Raw genomic sequence first — 23,608 nt, forward strand, 5'->3', positions numbered from 1 at the left:
ACAAACTTGGCTTTTTTTTTAACTTAAAAACTCTTTTCCTACAAGACCATGCACATTTATAGAAAAGTGATTTAACAAGCACATTAAAGTGACTTCTTTATATATGTACCTGTAATGCAAATATATTGAGCTTGAATATTTCTTATCCTGGATTACATTGTTAACACATTTTCACTTATTTTTAGGTTACCATTTCTAGTGCCTTTGAGGATTTACAGATTTATGGAAAAATTAACCACCTCACAAACACGGCTGGGGTTGAGTAACCATCTTTTTTTCAAAGTGTAAGTATTCTTTCCTCAAGGGATGTGGATTATGTATTGCAAGTGCTTTTACTAGTTCATCTAGTGTCATAAAAATCTTCTAACTCCTCTTTTGGCCAAGAATATCTTTTCATAAAAACAGCTGAATTTAAGAGGTAGATTTCTCCATGATGCACGTATTTATTTCAAATAAAAAAAGTTCTCTTTAGAACAAAGATCACATCTTGAAAAAAGCTTGGTACATTATTTAATACATAGTTCAGTGATAACAGTCCTAAGCAGTAGTGGGAGCTGTTTGGAAACCAATGCATTTGATGCTTTTTTCTTCAAAACACTAGTCTGCCAATAGTACTAAATCCTCCTCCACCACCTCCACCAGTTGGCCCACAGCTTCCTGGGGGGTCATTGTCATCAAATCCATTTGGCCGAAAGGAGCACGAAGCTGCAGCCGCTTGCAGGGCCTGTGTCCGAGCACTAAGCTCTTGCTCCTGAAACAGAAAGACAAAGAAACCTAGTTATGAAAATTTAAGCTAGTTTCAGAAGAATGGGGTTTGGGGAAAATGTACATCTGGCACAGCTGTGCTAATTTTGTATAGCCAACAGTGCTGCAGAACGCTTGAGATATGAAAAAGCAGAACTCAAAAAGCAGAAACAAGTGGAATGAACAGAAGTATCTATTTACACTACACAGCAGAGATGAGTGATTTGAGGAAAGCCAAAGTTATTTCAATCACACATTCAAACTTCACCCCACAAACATGAAGACTAGAAACTTTTAAATGAACTAAAAGCTAGAATTCTAACAATCCCAGCAAGATCCTGAAGGCTGCAGAACCACCTTAAGAGATACAGGTAACTGGTCTGCCTGGTGATTAGAGATATGAAGGCCTAGAAAAATGGGGGGGGGGTTTCCTCCATTTTGGGGGGGGAACCAGAAAAACACACCCCAGGCCATCACATCTCTACTGGTGATGAAAGCCACAAGTCCGAGGCTAAGACATTTATATTTTGGCAATAGCTCTGTTTATTAAGCTACTAAGGATTATTCAGTGCATAAAGCTCACGTACTGCAGGAATTCTGTATAGTCCTATAGCAATCTTACTTGACCAATGTTGAGTTTTGAAGCTATTTGAGTGGAATTTGTTTGCCTGAGTGTTTTTTGATCAGCTGAGTTCATATCTGCCTGTACTGAAGTGCACTTTAGGTGTGGCCATAAAATCAGAGGTGGCTGAAGCCATCTCCTTAGTATAAACTTGCTCTTACTGCCATGTTTAACAAATCCTGTTAAAACACTAAGGGCATACTAATATCAGACCTAGCATTTATCCCAAAAGTTTTTAAGAAGGTGAAAAAGAAACCACAAAATGGCAGCCAATCTGTTATGAAAAAGTTTTTAAAATGTAAGAAATTCCCCTCAAATAGCCTCAAAAGTTGGGAAATCTCCCAATTACAATTGTATATTGCTTATACAAAATGGCTTTTTGAATGACATGTTTATGCAAATCAACTGAATAATTTTGCAGTTACAAAATTAAACAAGTCAACTAATTTGCGTCTACAGATCAAAAATTATTTAATGCTGACCATCAGAGAGGGGAATATGTGGCTCTCCAGATGTTGTTGGACTCCAACTCCAATCAGCATGGCCAATGTAGTCCAGCAATATCTGGAAGGCCACAAGTTCACCAGCCCTGCTGTACATGCCGCAGAAAATTATAACAAAGATCACAGCTGTAACTTGTCAAGGGTGTACTGCAAAATCTTTCAGTGAAACACATATATATATTTTCCTTTCCTTGGTACTTTATTTAGAAAACATTCAACTAGCTTTATTTTTGTATTGCAACTGCAAGGTTAAACTGCAATATTAAGATGGGCATATGGTAAGGTTAACTGTCAGATATTCTAACTTTTCTCCACTAAGTAAGATTAATGCGTTTCACAAAGAGGATGTTTGGAAGCTGCTCAGTACCTCATTGCTTAAGAAGTAGAAAACTGATGAACTGATTGTCAGTCTATGTTTTCATCTTCCATGAATTTTGAGTGAAATAAGTTTTCCCCAATTCTTCACCTGGTAATACAACTTCAGTGATCTGTACCACTTATCATCAGTGATAAGTGTTTTCAAAATATTCCCATTAAATCACATAGCATTCTTGTAGAAAATATAGCAACAACTGAAGGTCTACAAAGTAAAGGCTCAATTCAGACTTCACACTCAACCATGGCTAAGGAACCTTAACTACATTTGGTGAGATGCCTGAAATTGACAAACCAGCTTATCATCATTTACAAACTAAAAACCAGCAATTATTTGAAGTGGGTTAGCAAATCACTGTGTGCAGCAACATCCAAATTGAAAAATCAGAGCTATGGCCATCGCTTTCACCTTCAGAGGTGCTGCACCATGGAGCTTTAAACCATGTAATGCCCATTTTACTTGTTTGCAAGCTACAATCTTGGATTCTCAACTATGGCTAGATGCCTGAATTAAGCTTTTATAGTGCAAACATATACATGTCTATTCAGAAGTAAGTCCCACTGAGTTTAATGGTGCTTACTACAGTACGGCCCCGCTTCCCGGAGCTTCACTTCCTGGCGTTCCGCTAATGCGGCGGCTTTCATTCCCCATTTTAAAGCCGATCTTGTGGCATTTCCGCGCAACGCGCCCCATTATACTCAATAGGGTTCCACTTTATGGCGGGGGTCCGGAACAGAACCTGCTGTATAAGCAGGGCCTGCCTGTACAATGTAAGAGGGTATAGGATGGCAATCTAACTCAGCTGATCAACATTCATAGCATTCATACAAGTGTCTTCCTTCACATTCCTGCACCTTACCTGCAAATATAGCTTATTGTCTTTTGTAATGGCATCCATAAGATCTTTCTGCAGAGGAGGATCTCCATTGACCCAGAGCCCACTGGCTGATTTAGTGCAGAGAGTACTAGTACTGTTCTGTTTTTTGTAAACCAGCACATAAGCAGTGTCCTTGGGGAATCTGCTTGTAATTTTCTGGACTGACTGAAATGAGGTAAATGTCACTCGGCTATCATTAAATAAAAACCATTCCTTTGATACCTCATTTTCATCCAGTTCCTTTTCAACAGCTGTAACAGGAGCTTCTCCAGCCATCAAATTGCTTTGTGGATAAGCTAAAGTCAGACTTTGGGACTGATCACAAGATCCTAATGAAGGCCCTGAACTGGCAACATTTCGTGCATAAGAATAATAATGCCCACTTTCAGAAGATATGCCAGAGTGCACAACTACAGAACTTAAAACATAAGGGACTAATTGCGGGCAACACACTTCTTCAGCACCAGAAGGCTTGAGTTTTTTAGCTAGATTCTCACCAGTATCAGAAAACTCAACGCCCATAGACCACACACCTGATACCGGACTTAAGGATGACACAGTTCTTTTGACAGGTAACTCCAGAATAAGTGGCAAGGACACATTGCCTAAGATTTTGCGTCTAATATGACATTTAGGGTCATATGAAAATCTCAAGAGAGTGAGAATGAGGTATTCTGGGTCCTCCACAATTTGCATAGTTTTTTCTGCATTCTGTAGAGAGCCACATTTTTCACAATAATATTTGTTATCCCCTTTAAGAACCTCAGGTGCCAGAAAATAATTCAGCAAGTCAGTAACTGAGGGAGTAGCTTCACCAACATGTTTTTGCAAACCACTTCTGTTTTCAGCATTGCACAGAGGAGGATCTGTAGTGTTTTCACAGTTTGAATTGATGGGGAGGTCTTTCAATGTCCCGTCATTTGTGACCATTTCACAGCAATCACCAATAGCTAGACCACCAGCTACTGTTTCTGCCACAGGACTGAATGCTCTAGTACTGACTTGTTCCATGCAGTCATCTTTTCTTTCAGACAAATTTTCTGTAGCTGGTGGGTCAACATTTTCTAAGAATACAGGAGGACAGAAAGCCAGTGAGAGATCTGTGAAGGCTTCTTCTTTATAAGAAGTACTTTTGCAGTTTAAACAACATATGCTTGTTTGCAGTTTCCCTCGAAACATTTTCTCTATCAAGGTTCTCTCCTCTTTTGCTGTGCAAGATTGTTTGGTAATCAGCTGCGTTTTGCTGGACACCTCCTGGACTAGGGATTCTCCATTCATATCTTCTGGAAGCTTTGATAAAGACAGTGCTTTTAAGGTCATCTCTTCCTCATGCAACCTAAGGAGGAGAAATCCAATGAAATGATTTATTTCCCTACCAAATTATTTTTGCTGATTGATGTATTGCTGTTTCAGTATGTGCGCGTATATGTATGTGTACAGGAAAATGTACCCCCCCCCATTTATAAAAGAGAACAAGACTAGAATGAATGAAAGATTTGAGTGCCCGCCCCCTATATCCTATAACTCTGCTAGAACCAATCTTGTGGTGTATGTCTGATGCCTAATTCAGTCAATAATGGGACCTGACTATGGAAAAAAACTAGAGTGATTTAGGACACTACAGAGGTTCTCTCCATACAAAGAAAATTCCCTGCAGAAATTCAAGTGTTCTCTAGGAAAGACAGAAATGGTGAACATAAACCAAGGCAAAGCTTTACTGAAAATTAGGGGTAAGACCCCAGATGTTATCATCAAGAGCAGGCATGCAAGTTGGAGGCAAGAAGAGAGATCAGTCATTTTAGCTTTGCAAACACAAATACAAGAGACCAAATAGAACCCTAGAGATGTTTTTTCAAGTAGCAGTTCTCAACTATAAATGTTCACCTTGAATCCTTAGAATACTGCTAAAGCTTTCAATTCTAGATAAAACTCTGTCACAAAACAATTTGGTGATGGGATCTCTGGGTATTGCTCTTCAGTCAACAATACAAAAAACACCACTACAGATAAATTCCAAAATATCATACCTATCTAGCAGGAACCTAAGATATTCAGAGCAGTCCTGCTGGGATCGAGGAGTGAACCAGGGTGGCCTAGAAGCTTCAAAGAAAATCCGAGGAGCATATGCTTCTCTCTGTATCAGAAAGCAAACAAAATTAAATGAAATTCAAAATACTGACACCACTCTATGAAGCATTCCCTCATTTCTGAACTGGGACTGTCAATAGATTGCAAGAGTATCCAAGTATTACAGAATAAATCTCATATAAAAAAACATAGGTCTAATGTACTAGCAGATTAACTCTTTTTCTCTTATATCAAAATGTTAATCTAGAATTTGAACAAGGTTTTTCAAAATGCACAAGGAAACCAATAGCCTAGTTAAAGCTAGAAACACCAAACTGAAAAGCAATGTAAGTATAGCAAAAGCATAAACCACCTAATTCCTTTTTCCAAACTGATTTTGTTCCTTGCGTAAACTTAAACATGCTACACTGGATACTTATCTCCGACTTAATAAAGCAAGACTTAAGCAGCTGTGGACAAACATATGAACTTGGCCACTGCTTGTGTATAATTCAAGATTGCTGCTCTGAAAATCTCAACTATGTTGACCAGCTTTTAATTATTCTGCATTGGCTTTTGCAAGTACACATTTCAATTCCTACTTGTAAAATTTCACATTGCCAACATTTTCTCTTGGCTTAGAAAAGCTGAAAATATGCCCCCCAGATTCATTAAACAGACAAAAATAGATTCATATTTTATATAGATTAAGTACATTCTGCAATGTTTAGATACATGCAAGTTCTGGATATTATGGCTATAATATTCAGAAGATTAAGAGACACGCACCTGAGTGTGAGCCAAAAATGCAAAGAGATGTTGCAACTTTCTCATTAGTGAATTGCACCCATTTAGATTTAAAGATAATACGTGCCTCCTGAAACTGCAAAAAAGGAGAAGAGATGACAACATTTTCATATACCATCACATACACAAATTTGTTCTGTGCCATCAGAACATTACCTGACATCAATGCCTTTTAGTCAGTGTTTGCTTTTTGTAATGTAGAACAGTTTGAATGCTCCAGCACACTATGGGTGATATACAGGATTAATCACATTCTAGAAGTCTCACTGAGATCATGACAACCTTAAGTCAATTGATTGCAATGGATCTACTCCAAGTATGATTTAGTCAGATACCACCCATTATTTTTACAATTACTGCTTGCATTTACACCAAAATTAAATACAAGCCACACATCTGAAGCACAGTTTTAATTCATTCACGCTGGAGAAAGCGCTTTTTTAAATTAAAATTTATAGAAGATGACTGCCAAAAGCAAAGCTGGTATTTCCCATTATAAAGAAAACCGCCACCCAGACCCTTAGATCTTCCTCTGAGGCCCTTCTCCAGATCCCCCCTCTGAGGGAAGTGCGGAGGGTGGTGACAAGGGAGATGGTTTTTTCAGTTGGGGCTCCCCATCTGTGGAATATGCTCCCCAGTGAAGTCCACCTGGCGCCTTCACTGTCATCTTTTCGGTGCCAGGTAAAGACATACCTTTTCTCCCACACATATGACAGATCGAGACGATGTTTGGTTTTAATATGCTGTCAAAACTTCCTGTGGCTGTGTGGGGGTGTTATTGCTTTGTTGTTTATTGTTATGTTTTTATAGTGTTTTATTTTTGTTTTAACATTGTGCAAGTCAGGTATCAAGCAACTAATAAATCTTATTAAAAAAAACACAACAACAATTTGAGTTACACTTAACATCTGTTAGGGAATACAGTAACCATCTTATTGCTACCTGACAATTATATAAATGCTAACATTTTTATCAATATTAAAGCCAGTATATGACAACATGTGGGACATATTGTCAGTTCTGTATCTGATCCAAATGTTGTTTGTTATAGAGAATTGAATTTAGGCAAGTTGAACAAGTCTGACATGTTACCTCACTGCTCACCAGCAACACTGAAACCATAATAATGTACTCCATGGATTAAAGAAAGATGACTTTGGCACAAATACATACTTGGATTATTCGCAAGAGGAAGTTTTAACTTACTCTGTAGCCATGAACAATGCTTGAATCACACTGTTCATATAACATGTATTTCCTAAGTTAATCAGACCAGTCTTTCCAGTTTCAGATTTTCCAGAAAATCTAGACAAACAAGATTGCAAAGAACTGGACTGAGACGTCCAGGCACTCTGATTCAGTATCAATTTAATTTTATCTTCACTGGGTTTGGGAAGGTCCTATGAGGAAAAGGGAGAATTCAACAGTGAGCAACCAACAGCAACATCTTTATGTACCTGTAACACTATCTATAAAGTAAGAATTTAACAGTTTGCATTCCTGCTATTGTCCTCCCACCTCAGGCTCTTTACTCTTGGTAATGTAGAAAAGGTATTATGCAGTTGTCTTTGAGACAGTACAATTGTTTGACCAGTCATCAAAGGTTCACTGTGTATGCATGGCCAAGAAAAATTCCTCTAACTCTAAAGATATTACCAGATCCTGGGCTTGTAGATCACTTTTGATCTATGTCCCTGCTATTTCTCTGCCACAAAGAGTATCTCTCAAGTTGTAAACTGTAGCAGCAACACTCAACAGCCTCTGTTCAACACAGCATACATGTTTTCCCATATGACACCCCAACCAAAAGAGCCAAGAATCAAAGCCAAACACACTATTGTGTATGTGTTTGTTTTCCTCCTTTATGGAATAAATTGTCCCATATCCCATGACAACTGCATCATTCTGTATATTCTTCCTCACACACTACAGAAGTGCATTAAAAACAACATTATTGGTCAAGAAATCATTTGGCCAATTCAAACAACTGTTTCTAATATGAAAGAGTTAATATAAGGTAACTTTTGTCTTCAATAGTCATTGATAATCTTCAATAGCTCTATGAAAATACTCTGATAAAGATGCACATTACCACATTCATTATTTTTCTGGATGAAGCAGATCAGTGCTAATGACATAGTTATTTCACACCATATTGGCCAGGGATTTTTCTAGTTTTACAATGAGATTTCCACCCTGCCCTCCAATCCCAAAATGGCCCACACACAGCTTCATGTTTTGAACCTGTAATATTTAAGTATCTGCATTACCTTGATAGCTTCCAAAATAGGTTCATAGAGTTCTGGGAATCCAGAGTAATGATACATCATACAGTGAATTAGCTCACTCAGCTGTCCCAAGAATGTTGCACTGGAGGAAAGGCCATTGATTTTGAAAGATTTTACCAACTTGTCTACATGAGGAACAATCTAATGTTAAGAAAAACAGAACAAAGCATTTGCCTGAGATCAACACAAATTTTGCCATGCAATACATTATGAAAGCCACATCTCTCAGTAAAAGTATGATAGTATTATCTGGTGATACCATTACAACAAGATAAGTGAACTGTGTTATACATATCTACTTGAACATAACGAATAACTGGTAACTGTTTTACAGTTAGGAGCAGACATTAACATAGAAAAACAGAAAACCCACAATTTCATAAAGTTATATAAAATCATAAAAGCCAGTAACATTGTATTTAGGATGGATTAGGCTTTTATTGTTATGTTTTAAATTTTAATGCTTAATGTACTGTTTTTATCTTGTACGTCGCCCAGAGTGGCTGGTCAACCAGCCAGATGGGCGACTAATAAATTGAATAATAATAATAATAATATGAAAGTAAGTGTATTGTTCTTCTAAATCAATCTTCTGTAGCTGGCTGCCCTCCAGCTGTTTTAAACTACAACACCCATCTGTCCCAGCTAGCACAGTGCTGCCTGATGGAAGTTGCAGTCCAAAACAGCTAGAGGGGGAAGGCTGTTCAAAATATTGTGGTTGGAACATTTACTAGCCTTTAATTTTTAATGTCACTCTGGTAAGACACAACCTGTTCTGCACTCAAATACCTTTTCTTGGGATTAGTTTGCAGTTTTGTCTAGTGCAACTCACCTCAACCTTGTCCACAAGTTAAAAAGGTTAAAGTAATTCACGACCAAAACAGTATGACTGAGAAAATTCAAGAGAATCCATGTATTCAGCGTTTTAAACAGACTGCATCTCTGATACCCAAGAGAATTCTACAAACATCTTTCTTTAAGTATGTCCCTTCAAAACACTACAGGAAGTCAGGAATGGCTAACCTTGAGTTCAGGAGCCAGATCTGCACTCCACCACCTCCAGTAATTTTTTCTGGCCCCTCTAAGGCCTCACGGATTTTGTCAGTGGCAATATATATATATATAATACACAGAACCTGGATGGGTAGAGTCCAGCACCCTGATGTCCTCTACCTGGACTGTAACTATATCATACCTGGCCATCAGATCAATAATTTGATGGGCAAATAACCTTCCTTCTCAGCTGAGGCACAGGGGCTCCACCCCTGTGTGTATGCACATGCATATGCAAAATTATGGAGTGGCCACACTGCCATGCAGCCCCCAGAGGGTTGGCCGTGAATTTGGCCCTCAAGCAAAAGAACTTTAGTCACCCCTATTTTAAGCTGTACTATTTTTTCACACCAGGCTGCAACTGCCAGCATTGTGTACAGAACGCAGGAGGCAATCAAAGCTCTTAAAAGGAAAGTATTAAACACATGACTGAACGTCATGAACTGACAGGAATGCTGGGACATCTTGTATGCTGGCACCTCTATAAAACTGTCTTTGCCACACACATATTTACAGGTAAGCATATAAAAAGTTCTCACAATCCTTATGTAGTTATATTTATTTTAAAACTCATTTTGCACAACACACCTACAGGACAGAGCAGGATAAAACTGAAGTAACTATACATGATTTAACCAGCGGGGTAACCCTTATTATCTGCAGTACAGATATGAAACATGGTTATTACAACTGGTTTAAATCCAGCCTCAAGATGTTCATCCTCCAGTATGAACACAAGACTACAGTCTAGGTTTTACAGAGAAAACTATGAAATGTCTCATCACTGATATTTGTATGTTTTTTGTAAGCAGTAGTTTTCAAGCTCAGACAATGGAAACTTACCAAGTGAAAAGCCTCTGGAGAATGTTGAAAACTAAGCAACATGTGAGAAAGGACAGCCAAAGCACCAGGTCTCACAAGAGGAAACCAAAGTCGATTAAAAACCTTCAAAAAGCAAACATACATTATCTGAGATATTCTGTAGTGAAGTCTTAGAAATTAATTTTCATTCTGTATTACACAATATTTACATAACTCTGGAATAAGCAAAAAAGATTCTACAAAAAAGCATGTCACTTGCAGTCTAATAATAAAAAACCTACCATTAAGTGATCATACCTACCATTTCAATCTTAAGCAAAGTAACATCAATAAGGATAGTAAACTTCTGGACTGCAGCCAGTCCTTTCAGAAGAGCTATCACCCAGGTCTCCACATGCTGAGCCAATGGCCAAGAGAGCCATTCAATCATTCTGAAAAAGTGATGGGTGTTTATTAGTATTTCAACCACAAAATATATATTCAAATTATTTAATTGCCCCATAGCTGGTGTTGGTTTACACGTTATGATCATCACATGAAGATCACATTGAGAGTTATGGCACTGCATAATACTCTAACCTTGGGAAACGACGTTTCTCAGAGCATCACATGCTAAATATTTGCAATTCAGTTGATCACATTTGCAGATTCTTAAATGTTAGATGACTATTATCCGAGTATTTTCCAGATATTAACAAACATAACCTGGCGTTTAAAATTTCACTAACAGTTTTCCAGAGAGTATTTTCTATAAAGAACGATCCAGAGACATGCAAGTTGAATTTTGTTCACACAATGGGATTTTTCAGCTTTCTACTCTCCAGTACAGCCCTCTGAAAATCCAGTCCAGAGGATCAGGAGACATTCCGAAATGGAACTGAACGTGGTGCAGGGGGCAGCAGCAGAAAGGGTGGAAATGGCAGAAAACGTTGAATGATAGTACGTTTCTTTAAAAGCTATTGAGATTATACTCAGCACCACCACAAGCCCGAAATATCCCATTTTACAACTCAAAACAGATTTACATACTGCTAGTTTTGTCCTCTAAATGTCCAGCTATATTTATAGAATTGTTTTATTTTGATAAACTTGTAAGGATGCTAGCTTAAATCCAACAAAGAATTAAGTTTGCTTAAGCTCACTGAAATATACTCTTGTGCTGGCTTTAGGTCACTAAGCACAACTAATTAGTCAATCATGTTTAAATGCCATGATGCAACACATCAGTTGTGAGTTACTAGTGTGATCATATACATTTATTTGGAAGGAAATACTTTCCGAATATCTTTATTTGAAATTCAATAGAACTTACTCCCAAATAAATGAACACAGGATTGCAGATTTCACCCCACTCCACTGCTTTAAATGGGGAAATGGTGACTCCCTTCTGTTGAAGTGTGACCCCTATGTTCTAGAAAGCAGCAAATTCACTTATTTTATCCAGCAACTTTTACCCAGAGGCCAGTGATTACTACTGTTTCACAAAAGCTTACTACTGACTAAGCAAGAAAAACAAGATTGTGCTGTTGAAAAGAAACAATATGCAACTAGTATGACAAAATTTTAAGTTTTACAAGTCAGGTTCAAAATTCCCTGGCAGAAAGTGCAATCGCCTAAAAACCCCAACATTCTTTTATAGCTACTTACTACTATACCAGAGTATTCAGAGTCACACAGAGACTGCCCAAATAGAAATATGACAGGTCAGTAGACAAGTTCAGTCCAAATAGATCTGTTTATCACAGTTTAGTTGACTTGAATGAAAGATGTGTTATCAGGTTACCTTAATACCTTCCTCTATGTCTGTCATTATTCTGCATCACTACCTATTTTCTTGAGTAACAGTTTCCAATTTTTAAAGAAAATTTCATTTGGTTGCAAGATGTGTTAATGGCATGACTATTTTTAGGGTTGCACTATTTAGCTGATTAATCTGTATCCATGATTAATCAGACAATTACAAAACAACACAAATACAATACATGTTTATTTTTAGTACAAATACTTACAAAAACATGGGTGGCATGCTGAAACTTAGAAGAGATGTTCTTCCTCTTCTATCACAAAGGAAGGATTGCCTCTTCTAAGACAGTGTTTGTCACAACAGTGCATGCATCATTTTTCTCTTTAGAACATTGTTTTATTCATGTAGCAATTTATGCAGATTTAATCTATCCATGAAAGACTCCTATGGTCAATCTGTTAAAATGTTTTTAATATGGGTGACAAAGCCACTATCTTGCCACGTCCTTTCCTAACACAAAGACTATACCTGCACAAAGCTTGCGTCATACTTGCGTCTTTTACATTTGGATCTGTGGTAAGGCTTCCAATGAGCACTGTAATCATCTGTAATGGGATATGCTGCACAAGACTTGCCAAGGCAACCGAGGGCTCAAAATCTACAAAAGTTAAACAAGCAAGAAAGGCATACTTATGCTTTGCTTTTTCTCCTTTTCCAATTAAGATTTAAAAAACTTAAATACATATTATGGTGCTATCACAACAGATGACTCAAGTTCTAAGCACTTCCTTCATCAATGCAACTATGTTTCTGGAAGTTAAGTCCAGCAAAAGCATTTCCTTGTCTGAGTTATCTAGCCAGCCTCAGTCTTTTCTATGATGTTAAGTGATCCATGTATACAATGGAAAGTTTGTGTAGCAGGCGCTTTCACCACCCCTTTGGAAATAGCTTATCTGTATGCAGCACATTTCTAGTAACTCTTTGAATTCCAGAAATGTGTTGGGTATGGCCACATCACTAGTATGTGGGAAGTTAACACCTGAGTGGTTAATACTATGGGACTGTGAGAACATAACAACCACCTGCTGGATCAAGCCAATAGCCCACCTAGTTCAGCATCCTGTTCTCACAGGGGCCAACCAGATCCATATGGAAAGCCTGTAAGCAGGACCTGAGTGCAACAGCAGTCTCCCCACTTGTGATTCCCAGTAACTAACATTCAGAAGCCTACTGCCTCTGACAGCAGAGGTAGAACATAGCCATCATGGCTAACAGCCATAGATAGGCAAATTCATGAAGGATAAGTCTAATTATCTTTTAAAGCCATCCAAGTTGGTGGCCACCACTACTTCTTGTGGGACTGAATTCCACAGCTTAACTATGTGCCATATGAAAAAGTACTTAATAATAACATAAGAAAGAACAGAGATAGCAAATTAGATCATTCTTTAGGACATCAGAATTTTCTCTGATACAAACTGAAATTTTTGTTATGCAGATCATTCTAGTTTTCATAGGACAAATTTCCAGTTCAAAATTTTATGTGAAACACACATCACAGGTCAGATTAAACTAATCCTGTCAGGCAATAATTTTATGTGTAGTGTCTGTTTACGTTAAAGTTATATGACAGTGATCTAATGTATTTTATTTACTTCAGTGTGTTCTAAAGTCAGCAAGGCCATTGCTAAACTAGCTACCCTAATCCTGGCATAATACAAGTATTCTATGACTTCAGCAGATTTCAACCATTCCAAACTCATCTAAAAGGCTAGTAACAGCTAACCAAAAATTACACTGATCTCTGCAAGGGATGCCAAGGGAGACTCAAGCTGCTTTCCAAGCTCTGCCCAAACTGAGCTACAAATCAAGTACCAACTATCGCAATGATTTCTGGTACAAGGCTGGTATGAAGGCTACAAGAATATAGCTCACCGATCTAACATCTTCTAGCATCCCATGGGCCGTCCCTTTTTTTAAACACTCACCTACTTGCTCTGCATGTTGTCAACACACAAAGGCTTATATAAATACTAACTATCCCAATTAATACTTCTATCTACATTCTGACTACCTTACACCAGGAGTGGCCAATATGATGCCCTCCAGAAGTTGCTGGACTCTACTCCCATCAGCCCCAGCAAACTTGGCCAATGGTCAGGGATGGGAAGTGTAGTCCTATACCATCTGGAAAGCAGCACTTTGGCTACTTCTACCTTACACATTGGTCAAATGTCACCTCTGCAGTATAGGAGAAGGAGCTACTCCTACATCATTCCAGAAAGGTGCACAAACAAGAACCACATAGGAACTGAGGATAAAGTGGCCACCTCCCTTACCACTATCACCTCTTGGCTGGCTAGTAGTGCTAAGTGAACTACAGACATCCCGCCCACACACACCTTCATGGTTCTTGCTTCCCTATGTTATCAGGGCAGCCTAAGGTAAAACTAAAAAGCTGCTAGCGCTACACAAGGAAAACGTTTATAGCGCCCATAAGCATGATCAGGCAAGTCTCTCTCTTATTTTTACTAAGACAATCGAAGTGGAACCCCAGAAAGAGGGATTAGAGCCGTGTAAAGAAAAACATTCACTCACCAGTGGAGGAAATGATGGCGAAGAGTTCCTGCAAAGAGGGCAGGAGTGTGTCGGGCTCAGCCTTCCAGATGCTGCGCAGGAGGCCGCTGACTTGGGTGACCTGGGAGACGTAGAGCCGCAGCTCGGCCTCGCGGGTCCCTTGCGTCTGAAAGTGGGCGATGCTGCGCACCAGCTGCTGGCAGAAGGCGAGGGCAGGCTTCCTACCGCGGGGCAGGCACTGCGGAAAGTCGTTCAGGAGCTGGCAGAGGCGAGCACAGAGCGGAGCCGGGGGCCTCTCGCTCACTATCCGCAACGCTTCCCCCTGCAGCAGCGCGAAGAGCTCCAGCACCGCCGGGCAGCTGATGAGCAGGCGCAGGCCGAGCTGGATGTAGTCCAGCACGGCCGGGTCCAAGTTAAGCCCGAGGCCAGGGGCCAGAGTGGGAGGCGGAGGCGACACCGGGTCGCCCCCCTGAAGCAAGGCCAGCACCAGGCCGCGCGTGAAGAAGGCCTCGAAGTCGTCGCGGTGGTGGCGAGCGTAGGCCTCGAGCACCTGCCGCCCGACCTGGCGCTGGAACTGGTCGGGTCCCTGTAGGATGAGGCGGGTGCTGAGCGCGAACATGGCCTGGCACTCCGGCCCGCTCTGCGGCGTCTCCGCCGACTCCACCACACGCCTGACGATCACACGCTTCAGCGGCAGCGGGTGCGAGGAGCTCACCAGCCCCTCCAGGATCTTGTCCATGGCGACCGCCGGCCCAGCATCGGGCGCCCAAGCCCTTCCGGCTTTTCTTTAGGCTCCGCGGTGGCCCCGCCGCTGCTTTCTACAACCACCCCCTTCACCCCCCCGATCGGCAGCGGCGCCTCAACATCGGCTAAGCCGGCCTTCCTCGGGAGGCTTCTAAAAACCGGTCGCTCGAAGGCCGCAAACGCCGGGAAGCATCTGACCCGGAAGCGACGGAGTGGCGCACAGTCACGCAAGCCAGGAAGTAGAATACGATTATTCCGAACACACATAAACAACCTACTGAGTTGCCCCTCCCCCGGCCCGCCTTAGCAACGCGCATGCACCATTCTCGCCGCGGAGGGAGTGTTGCGGCTCTTGTGTGAGGCCCAATCATAGAGCGCGTGGAGGCAGAGAGGCGAGGCCGCGCGATAAAAGGGGGAGGAGTAAAACCAAAGAAGGAACTAAAGGGTGGGACTTTGCATGTTATTTGTAATGCCTGTTGAAACTAATGGAGAGCTGTCAAATCCTGCTCTCACCTTGTATAGCAGCTCATCAGGAAAGACTAAAGCCAAATCTTCTACGCTACAGAAAGCGAAGAAAAGACGTTGAGGTGGGCTGTACTATTACAGACCGCGAGGAGTGGATTGTGCCTTTTTTTTTAATGGTCTCCTACGTGAATCATTTCTTTCAAATAGAAAGCCAATATAGCAGGGAGAGGGCTGGGTTAGAACCTTGTTCCCTCATGTGCCTTTTTTAGTATTCTGAAATGTCTCTGGTAGTGGTGTTCTTTTTAAATTTTATTTATTTATGGTATTTCTTTTCCACCCTTTATCTTTAAGTCCTAGGACTGATTCTATAAACTAAAATACAGTTAGAATGTAATCAATAATAAGTGAAAACAGCAACAATAAAAGCGGACCGGCAAGATGGCGCCCAGAGTAGCGGAGTGTTTGTCGAGAGCTCTGTAATTTATTGCAATTTACTGCAGTTCATCCCGGTTTAGTTTAGGAAGAATTTACTACAGTAACAATTATTTATCTGGTCACATTCCGCTACACCTCATTATAACAGCCTTGAGTTATAATCAGCAGGAGAGCTGTTTTTATCTGCTTTTAAGTTCGGAGGTTTGGACTACACAAAGGAAGATAAGATAAGAACTTCGGCAGCATCTAAGTAAGTAAATTGGATGGCATAAATAAAAAGCGCGCAGAGGGAAATTAAGACTCACATATCGTCAGGACCACGAGTGCTTTCATTAACTGCTCACGGGGAGGTGCTTTCATTCCCTATAAAGTCGCAGACCTCTGCAAATTCTTGTGTTTTCAACACAGTGGTCCTCACTAGAAAGAGCTATAGGAACTTAGGTCTTATCCCACATGATGGAAATTCCCCTTCAAACGATAGGGATAGCCAAATGAAAATCACACAGTTCTTCAGCAGAGCAGAAGAAAGGGAGGCGGAAGATGAGATTCCGCACTCTTTGAACACCCCAAACACTACCCTGGATTGGTCATTGGGTTTCAAAAATGATCTTCCCATTTTAAATGAGGATTTTTCTCTGTGAATCTTGCTACTGAACTGACCCTAGCCGAGAATGTGGTCCCTCCAGAGACAACACGGCAACTAAAAAGGGACGATCAAATAAACGAACTGATGCTAAAAGAAACTCCAGAGCTGGTTCTTAGTGATGGGATTGGAATCCAAACAATGTCCCCTATTCAGTTTGAAGCAGCAAGAGACAGCAACTGGAGAATGTACATTAGATAGTATACTGGAAGTGCCAGTTCAAGGCTGGATCCTCATGATAATGAAAGACCTCGAACATATGAAATCCTTCCTTTCAGAATGTAACAATCTCCTAACTACATTGGTGGAAACATTTAAAATGTCTGGTCGGAAATTGGGAGATGCAGATACAGCAATTGAGCCAAGTGAAACCGGGGCTCAAATAAATGGGCCAGTTAGAAAATATGAGAGAGTAGAAATCAAAACTCAAAAAAGAGAAATTTAAAGAAAAGCAAAAATGTTAAAAATGTAAAGCCAGCTCCTTACAAGAAGATGGCGTTTGGAAAACTTTTTAAACTGCTGGATAAAGGTCCCAAGCAGAAGGCAGAGCAAAAAGCCAAGCAGGGTTTCAACAAGAAAACTAATGGGGATAATTTAAAACAGCACCTTGATGATATCCCTGCTATCCCTGTACAGCCCTGCTCACCTTCATCTCTACTTACACCAGTCCAGGACCCAGTACCAGACTATGACATGCAGGACCCATGGTCATTAACTTTATTGGAAAGAAAACCATCATTGGAGAGAAACGGCAACAATAAAAGCATAAAATATGACAGCTAATGGTACAATTTATGGGCTAAAAATTCATACTTCCAAAGTCCAGGGTAAACAGATGCATCTTAAGTAACTGCTGAAAGGTGCAAAGTGTTGGTATCAGATGTTCTATGGGGGAGGGGGATAAGCCACCAGCATGACATCTGGACCATTCAAAACCATTGCCCTCCATTGTGTCTCCTAGGTATGGCTAGTATGGGGAGTGAGGTTGTCCACTCAGTTTGCAGTCTGCATTCCTGCTGTGCCTGCCCTGTGCTTTATCCCTCCCCATTTCAGTAAGTGGCAGCAACCGTCGGTCTCCAGAGGCCAGATACACGATGCCATCCTGACTTCACTGTGCCACCAACCACTACTGCCAAGACTGCATCAACAGAGAGCAAGAGACCCTCCCTAGGCCTCCAGGAGGAAAGAGAAACTAAAACTTGCAGACACTCTTATATTATTTAAAACTATATATACATAGGCATAATTTCATACCCTCAGCTGCTGTCTGAAGTGATTTTTGCCTTAAGAACATGAGACCTGTTCTAGATCAGGCCAAGAGCTTATCTAGTTAAGCATCCTGTGTCCCACAGTGGTAAACCAGGTGCCTGTGGGAAGCCCACAAGAAGGACACGACTGCCATAGCCCTCTCCTGCTCTTGTTACTTAGCAATTAGTTTTCAGTGGCATATTGCCTGATGCTTACAGAAGGCTCTTTGTTCCAGTGGAGGCTTCTGTTAGAATGGGGAGAAAGGTAATTTTCACAGATCCCCCCCCCCTGAAGTCCCTTGATGTCTCCCCGAAATCCATTTCAGAGGCCATTTCAGGAGCCCCTTTGGAACAGTGTGAGAGGTCCTGTGGGAATTTACTATGGAAAAATCCTACATGAATCAGTATAATTGTCTTTTTAAAGCAATGTCTGTGGCGACCACCACATCTTGGAGTAGTAAATTCCATAGTTCCAATTATGTGCTGTGTGAAGATGTATTTCATTTTGTCAGTCCTGAATCTCCTACCATTCAGCTTCATTGGATGGCCCCAGGTTCTAGCATTATGAGAGAGGGGGAAAACATTCTATTCATTTTCTCAACACCCTGCATAATTTTATACATTTCTATCCTATCCTTCCTTACTTGCCTAAACTAAATAGCCCCAGATGTTTTAACCTTTTCTTGTAGAGGAGTTTAATTGCTCTTTTCTGTACCTTTTCCCAGCTTTTCCCATCCTTTTTGAGATGTGGCAAACAGAACTATACACAATATTCCAAGTTGGTTGTATCATATATATGTATAATGCCATTATGATATTGACAGTTTTATTTTCAATCCCTTTCTAATTATCCTAGCATGGAATTTGCCATTTTCACAGTTGTCACACTCTGGGTTGACATTTTCATTGAGCAATCCGCCACAACCTCAAGATCTCCTTTCCTGGTTACTCACCACCAGCTCAGATCCCATCAATGTCTGTGAAATTAGGATTGTTTTGCCCCAACGGGCATCATTGTACATATACCTGCATTGAACCACATGTTTATTGCTCAGTCATCCAGTTTGGAGGGATCCCTCTGGAACTTTTTGCAATCCTGTCCTGTTTTACCACCCTGGATTATTTGGTGTCATCAGCAAACTTGGCTGCCTCGTTGTTATTGCTGCTGTTGTTATGTGCCTTCAAGTCGATCACGATTTATGGCGACCCTATGAATCAGCAACCTCCAATAGCATCTGTCGTGAACCACCCTGTTCAGATCTTGTAAGTTCAGGTCTGTGGCTTCCTTTATGGAATCAATCCATCTCTTGTTTGGCCTTCCTCTTTTTCTACTCCCTTCTGTTTTTCCCAGCATTACTGTCTTTTCTAGTGAATCATGTCTTCTCATGATGTGTCTGTGATGTCCTTAAATGTTAAAAACTGTAAATATGGTAAGTGCGGGTTTATTAAGAGATATATGGTAAGTGAATTGAATGAGAGGGGGAGAGCATGGTTTGGAAGGCTGGAGAATGCTGGCTGATGATTGGCTGAGTGTTTGAATGGCTGAAGGTATAAATGGGAGGATGAGAGTTGAGAGGAGGTCGGTTGGTGAGAGTTGTTGGAGAGTCGTTAGTGGAGAGTTATTTGCATGGGTTGGTTGGCAGAGCTCTGAGGGAGGGTTGGATTATATTTGGCTGATATTTAGATAGTATATATATGACCAGAAACATAAAGAGTGACACTATAAGAAACTATATGCTTGTTAAACATTCCTAAAGTAATCTTGTTATTTCCTGGTGTTATCAAATAAATACTTTTATTGGTTTACCAAAAGCCTGATCCTTGGCTGGGAATACACAGACCAGAAGGGAGGGCAGGGTAATTACCAAGGCTGAAGGGAAACTGTATCATATGGTGGCAGCATGAAGGGAGATATTGTAACAATGTCAAGTATCCAGAGCTACCCAGGATTGTATGATTTATACAAAAAGATACAAGGGGGTTGTGGACAGCAAGGGCACCCAGACACAAAGTAACAAGCTATAGAGAGACTGAGGCAAAGTCTCTAGCAGTATTGTTTACAGGAAGTGACTGGTGTTGTTGCCTAGCAGTGGGATCTTGTGAGATCTGTGCTAGAGTGGAGTGAGAAAAAATAAAAACGACGATCCTGACTGGTGGTGTCCTGAGGTGGTGCCTAGTGAAAGGCGGTAGCCACAAGCAGGTGGGAACCTGACAGGGGGAGCCAAAGGTGGGATCGCCACAGTGTCCAAAGTATGATAACCTCAGTTTCATCATTTTAGCTTCTAGTTATAGTTCTGGTTCAGTTGGTTCTAACACCCGATTATTTGTCTTTTTCACAGTCCATGGTATCTGCAAAGCTCTCCTCCGACACCACATTTCAAATGAGTTGATTTTTCTCTGATCCGCTTTTTTCACTGTCTAACTTTCACATCCATACATAGAGATCAGGAATACCATGGTCTGAATGATCCTGACTTTAGTGTTCAGTGATACATCTTTACATTTGAGGACCTTTTCTAGTTCTCTCACAGCTGCCCTCCCCAGTCCAAGCCTTCTTTTGATTTTTTGACTATTGTCTCCATTTTGGTTAATGACTGTGCCAAGGTATTGATAATCCTTGACAAGTTCAATGTCCTCGTTGTCAACTTTAAAGTTACATAAATCTTCTGTTGTCATTACTTTAGTCTTTTTGACGTTCAGCTATAGTCCTGCTTTTGTGCTTTCCTCTTTAACTTTCATCAACATTTTTTTCAAATCATTACTGCTTTCTGCTAGTAGTATGGTATCATCTGCATATCTTAAATTATTGATATTTCTCCCTCCAGTTTTCACACCTCCTTCATCTTGGTCCAATCCTGCTTTCCGTATGATATGTTCTGCATATAGATTAAATAAATAGGGTGATAAAATACACCCCTGTCTCACACCCTTTCCGATGGGGAACTAATCGGTTTCTCCATATTCTGTCCTTACAGTAGCCTCTTGTCCAGAGTATAGGTTGCGTATCAGGACAATCAGATGCTGTGACACCCCCATTTCTTTTAAAGCATTCCATAGTTTTTCATGATCTACACAGTCAAAGGCTTTGCTGTAATCTATGAAGCACAGGGTGATTTTCTTCTGAAATTCTTTGGTCCGTTCCATTATCTAATGTATGTTTGCGATATGATCTCTGGTACCTCTTCCTTTCCTAAATCCAGCTTGGACATCTGCCATTTCTCGCTCCATATATAGTAAGAGCCTTTGTTATAGAATCTTGAGCATTACTTTACTTGCATGGGATATTAAGGCAATAATATGATAATTACTGCATTCCCTGGGATCCCCTTTTTGTGGAATTGGGATGTATATGGAATGCTTCCAGTCTGTGGGCCGTTGTTTAGTTTTCCATATTTCTTGACAGATTTTTGTCAAAATTTGGACAGATTCAGTCTCAGTAGCTTGTAGCAACTCTATTGGTATGCCATCTATTCCTGGTGATTTGTTTCTTCGAAGTATTTTAAGAGCAGCTTTCACCTCACATTCTAAAATTTCTGGTTCTTCATCATACGGTTCATCCGTGAATGAATCTGTCATCCTGGCATCTCTTTTATAGAGTTCTTCGGTGTATTGCTTCCATCTTCCTTTTATTTCATCTCGGTCAGTCAGTGTGTTCCCCTGTTGATTATTCAACATTCCTACTCGTGGTTTAAATTTCCCTTTCATTTCTCTAATCTTTTGGAACAGGGCTCTTGTTCTACCCTTTTTGTTGTCCTCTTCTATTTCTATACAGTAACTATTGTAATAGTTCTCTTTGTCCCTACGTACTAGTCACTGTATTGTTGCATTTAGGGTTCTGACTTTGTTTCTATCTCCTTTTGCTTTTGCTTTCCTTCTCTCTTTAACCTTTTTAAGAGTTTCTTCAGTCATCCATTGAGGTCTTTCTCTCTTTTCAACTAGCAGTATTTTTTTTTGCATTCTTCCCTGATAACGTCATTTCATAGTTCTTCTGGTTCTCTGTCCACTAAGTTTAAAGCCTCAAATCTGTTCCTTATTTGATCTTTATATTCTTCTGGGATGTTCTTTAAATTGTGTTTTGTCGTTATGAGTGCTTTGTTCTTCTTCTTTAGCTTTACTCTGATTTTCGATACAACCAGTTCATGATCTGTACCGCAGTCTGCTCCTGGTCTTGTTTTTCACAGAAAGTATGGAACTTCTCCATCTTCTGCTACCAATTATATAATCAATTTGATTGCTATATTGACCATTTGGTGACATCCACGTGTACAATCACCTTTTTGGTTGCTCAAAATGTGTTTGCAAGAAACAAATTATTGGCTTCACAGAGTTCAATAAGTCTTTCTCCTGCTTCATTTCTGTCTCGTAGGCCCCATTTCCCCACAATTCCTAGTTCTTCTCTGTTCCCTACTTTTGCATTCCAACCCCCCATGATTATCAGCACATCTTGTTTTGGTGTGTGATCAGTTTCTTCCTGTACTTCTGTGTAAAATCTCTCCAATTTCTCTTCTGCGTTTGCCATTGGAGCATAGAGTTGGATGATGGTTATGTTGATAGGTTTCCCATTTAATCTCATTGATATCACTTGCTCAGACCTTGCGTTGTAGCTCCTAATTGCTCTTGCTACATCACTTCTCACTATTAAAGCAACCCCATTTCTTCCTAATTTTTCATTTCCTGCATAAAATATTTTGTAGTTGCCCGATTGAAAATGTCCCATTCCCGTCCATTTTAGTTTGCTCACACCAAGTATTGTAATGTTGATACGTTCCATTTCTTGCTTGACAATTTCTAACTTTCCCTGGTTCATGCTTCTCACATTCCATGTTCCTGTTGTGTGCATCGTACAACTCTGGACTCTCCTTTCGCACCTGTGCGCATCAGCCTCTGGGCTTCCTTTTGGCTTTGACCCAGCTGCGTCATTAGTCACAGCGCTACTTGTACTTGTCCTTTGTTCTTCCCCAGTAACTTGGTGAGTGCCTTCTGACCTGGGGGTCTCATCTTCCAGCACTATCTCATGTTGCATTTTGGATACTCTGTTCATAGGGTTTTCATGGTAAAAGATATTCAGAGGTGGTTTACCATCGCCTTCCTCTAAGTTTGGATGCATCTTAGTCTGGTGTTTGAGCTTTGACCATTCCGCCTTGGGTGCCCCTGCTAGGAGTCTAGCCTCTTGGTCTAGACTCCTGACGGCATTGCTCTTAGCTTCTTCAACACTCTCAAACCCCCTCACCACGTTAAGGTGTGCATCCTAGAGGGGGGGCTACCTCATTGCTGACCCCAAACTCCAGAATATTTATGACCAAGTTAAAAAGCACCTGCCTCAAGAGAGACTCTCAGACAAACCCATTTCTTACATTCCTCCATGTTGAGAACTGTCCAGTTATTCCTATTCTCAGCTTCCACTTCTGTAATCAATTATGAATACATGTATTCATAGGCCGGGCTTAACATATGAAGTTGCTATATACAGAGTTAGATGTTGGTCCATCTATCACAGTATTGTCTGCTTTGACTAGCTGCGGTTCTTCACGGTCTTAGGCAGAGGTCTTTCACGTCCTTGTTCCCTGAAAGTGAAAGTGTCAGGGATTGAAGTT

At 40.5% G+C, this 23,608-nt stretch overlaps 1 protein-coding gene across 2 annotated transcripts in view; it reads right to left on the reverse strand.

Moving 5' to 3' along the window:
- Positions 1-497: 497 nt before the first annotated feature.
- The window catches only part of USP38 (ubiquitin specific peptidase 38), a 28,986-nt gene continuing 5,875 nt past the window's right edge, over positions 498-23,608 (reverse strand). Inside the window, exons 1-10 of one of the 2 annotated variants that reach the window (XM_061584842.1) lie at positions 14,502-15,539; positions 12,432-12,561; positions 10,461-10,590; positions 10,181-10,282; positions 8,267-8,425; positions 7,203-7,396; positions 5,979-6,072; positions 5,150-5,256; positions 3,105-4,458; positions 498-751 (exon numbers count right to left, since the gene is read on the reverse strand). In XM_061584842.1, coding sequence (XP_061440826.1) covers positions 590-751; positions 3,105-4,458; positions 5,150-5,256; positions 5,979-6,072; positions 7,203-7,396; positions 8,267-8,425; positions 10,181-10,282; positions 10,461-10,590; positions 12,432-12,561; positions 14,502-15,219 — 3,150 coding nt within the window. In that variant the 5' untranslated portion in view covers positions 15,220-15,539 and the 3' untranslated portion in view covers positions 498-589. Of the gene's footprint in view, positions 752-3,104; positions 4,459-5,149; positions 5,257-5,978; positions 6,073-7,202; positions 7,397-8,266; positions 8,426-10,180; positions 10,283-10,460; positions 10,591-12,431; positions 12,562-14,501; positions 15,540-23,608 lie in introns of those variants that run through there. The other variant, XM_061584843.1, reaches the window with a different exon arrangement.

This window comes from Rhineura floridana, chromosome 9 (genome assembly GCF_030035675.1).
Source record: "Rhineura floridana isolate rRhiFlo1 chromosome 9, rRhiFlo1.hap2, whole genome shotgun sequence".
In the NCBI taxonomy this organism is placed as follows: domain Eukaryota; kingdom Metazoa; phylum Chordata; class Lepidosauria; order Squamata; family Rhineuridae; genus Rhineura; species Rhineura floridana.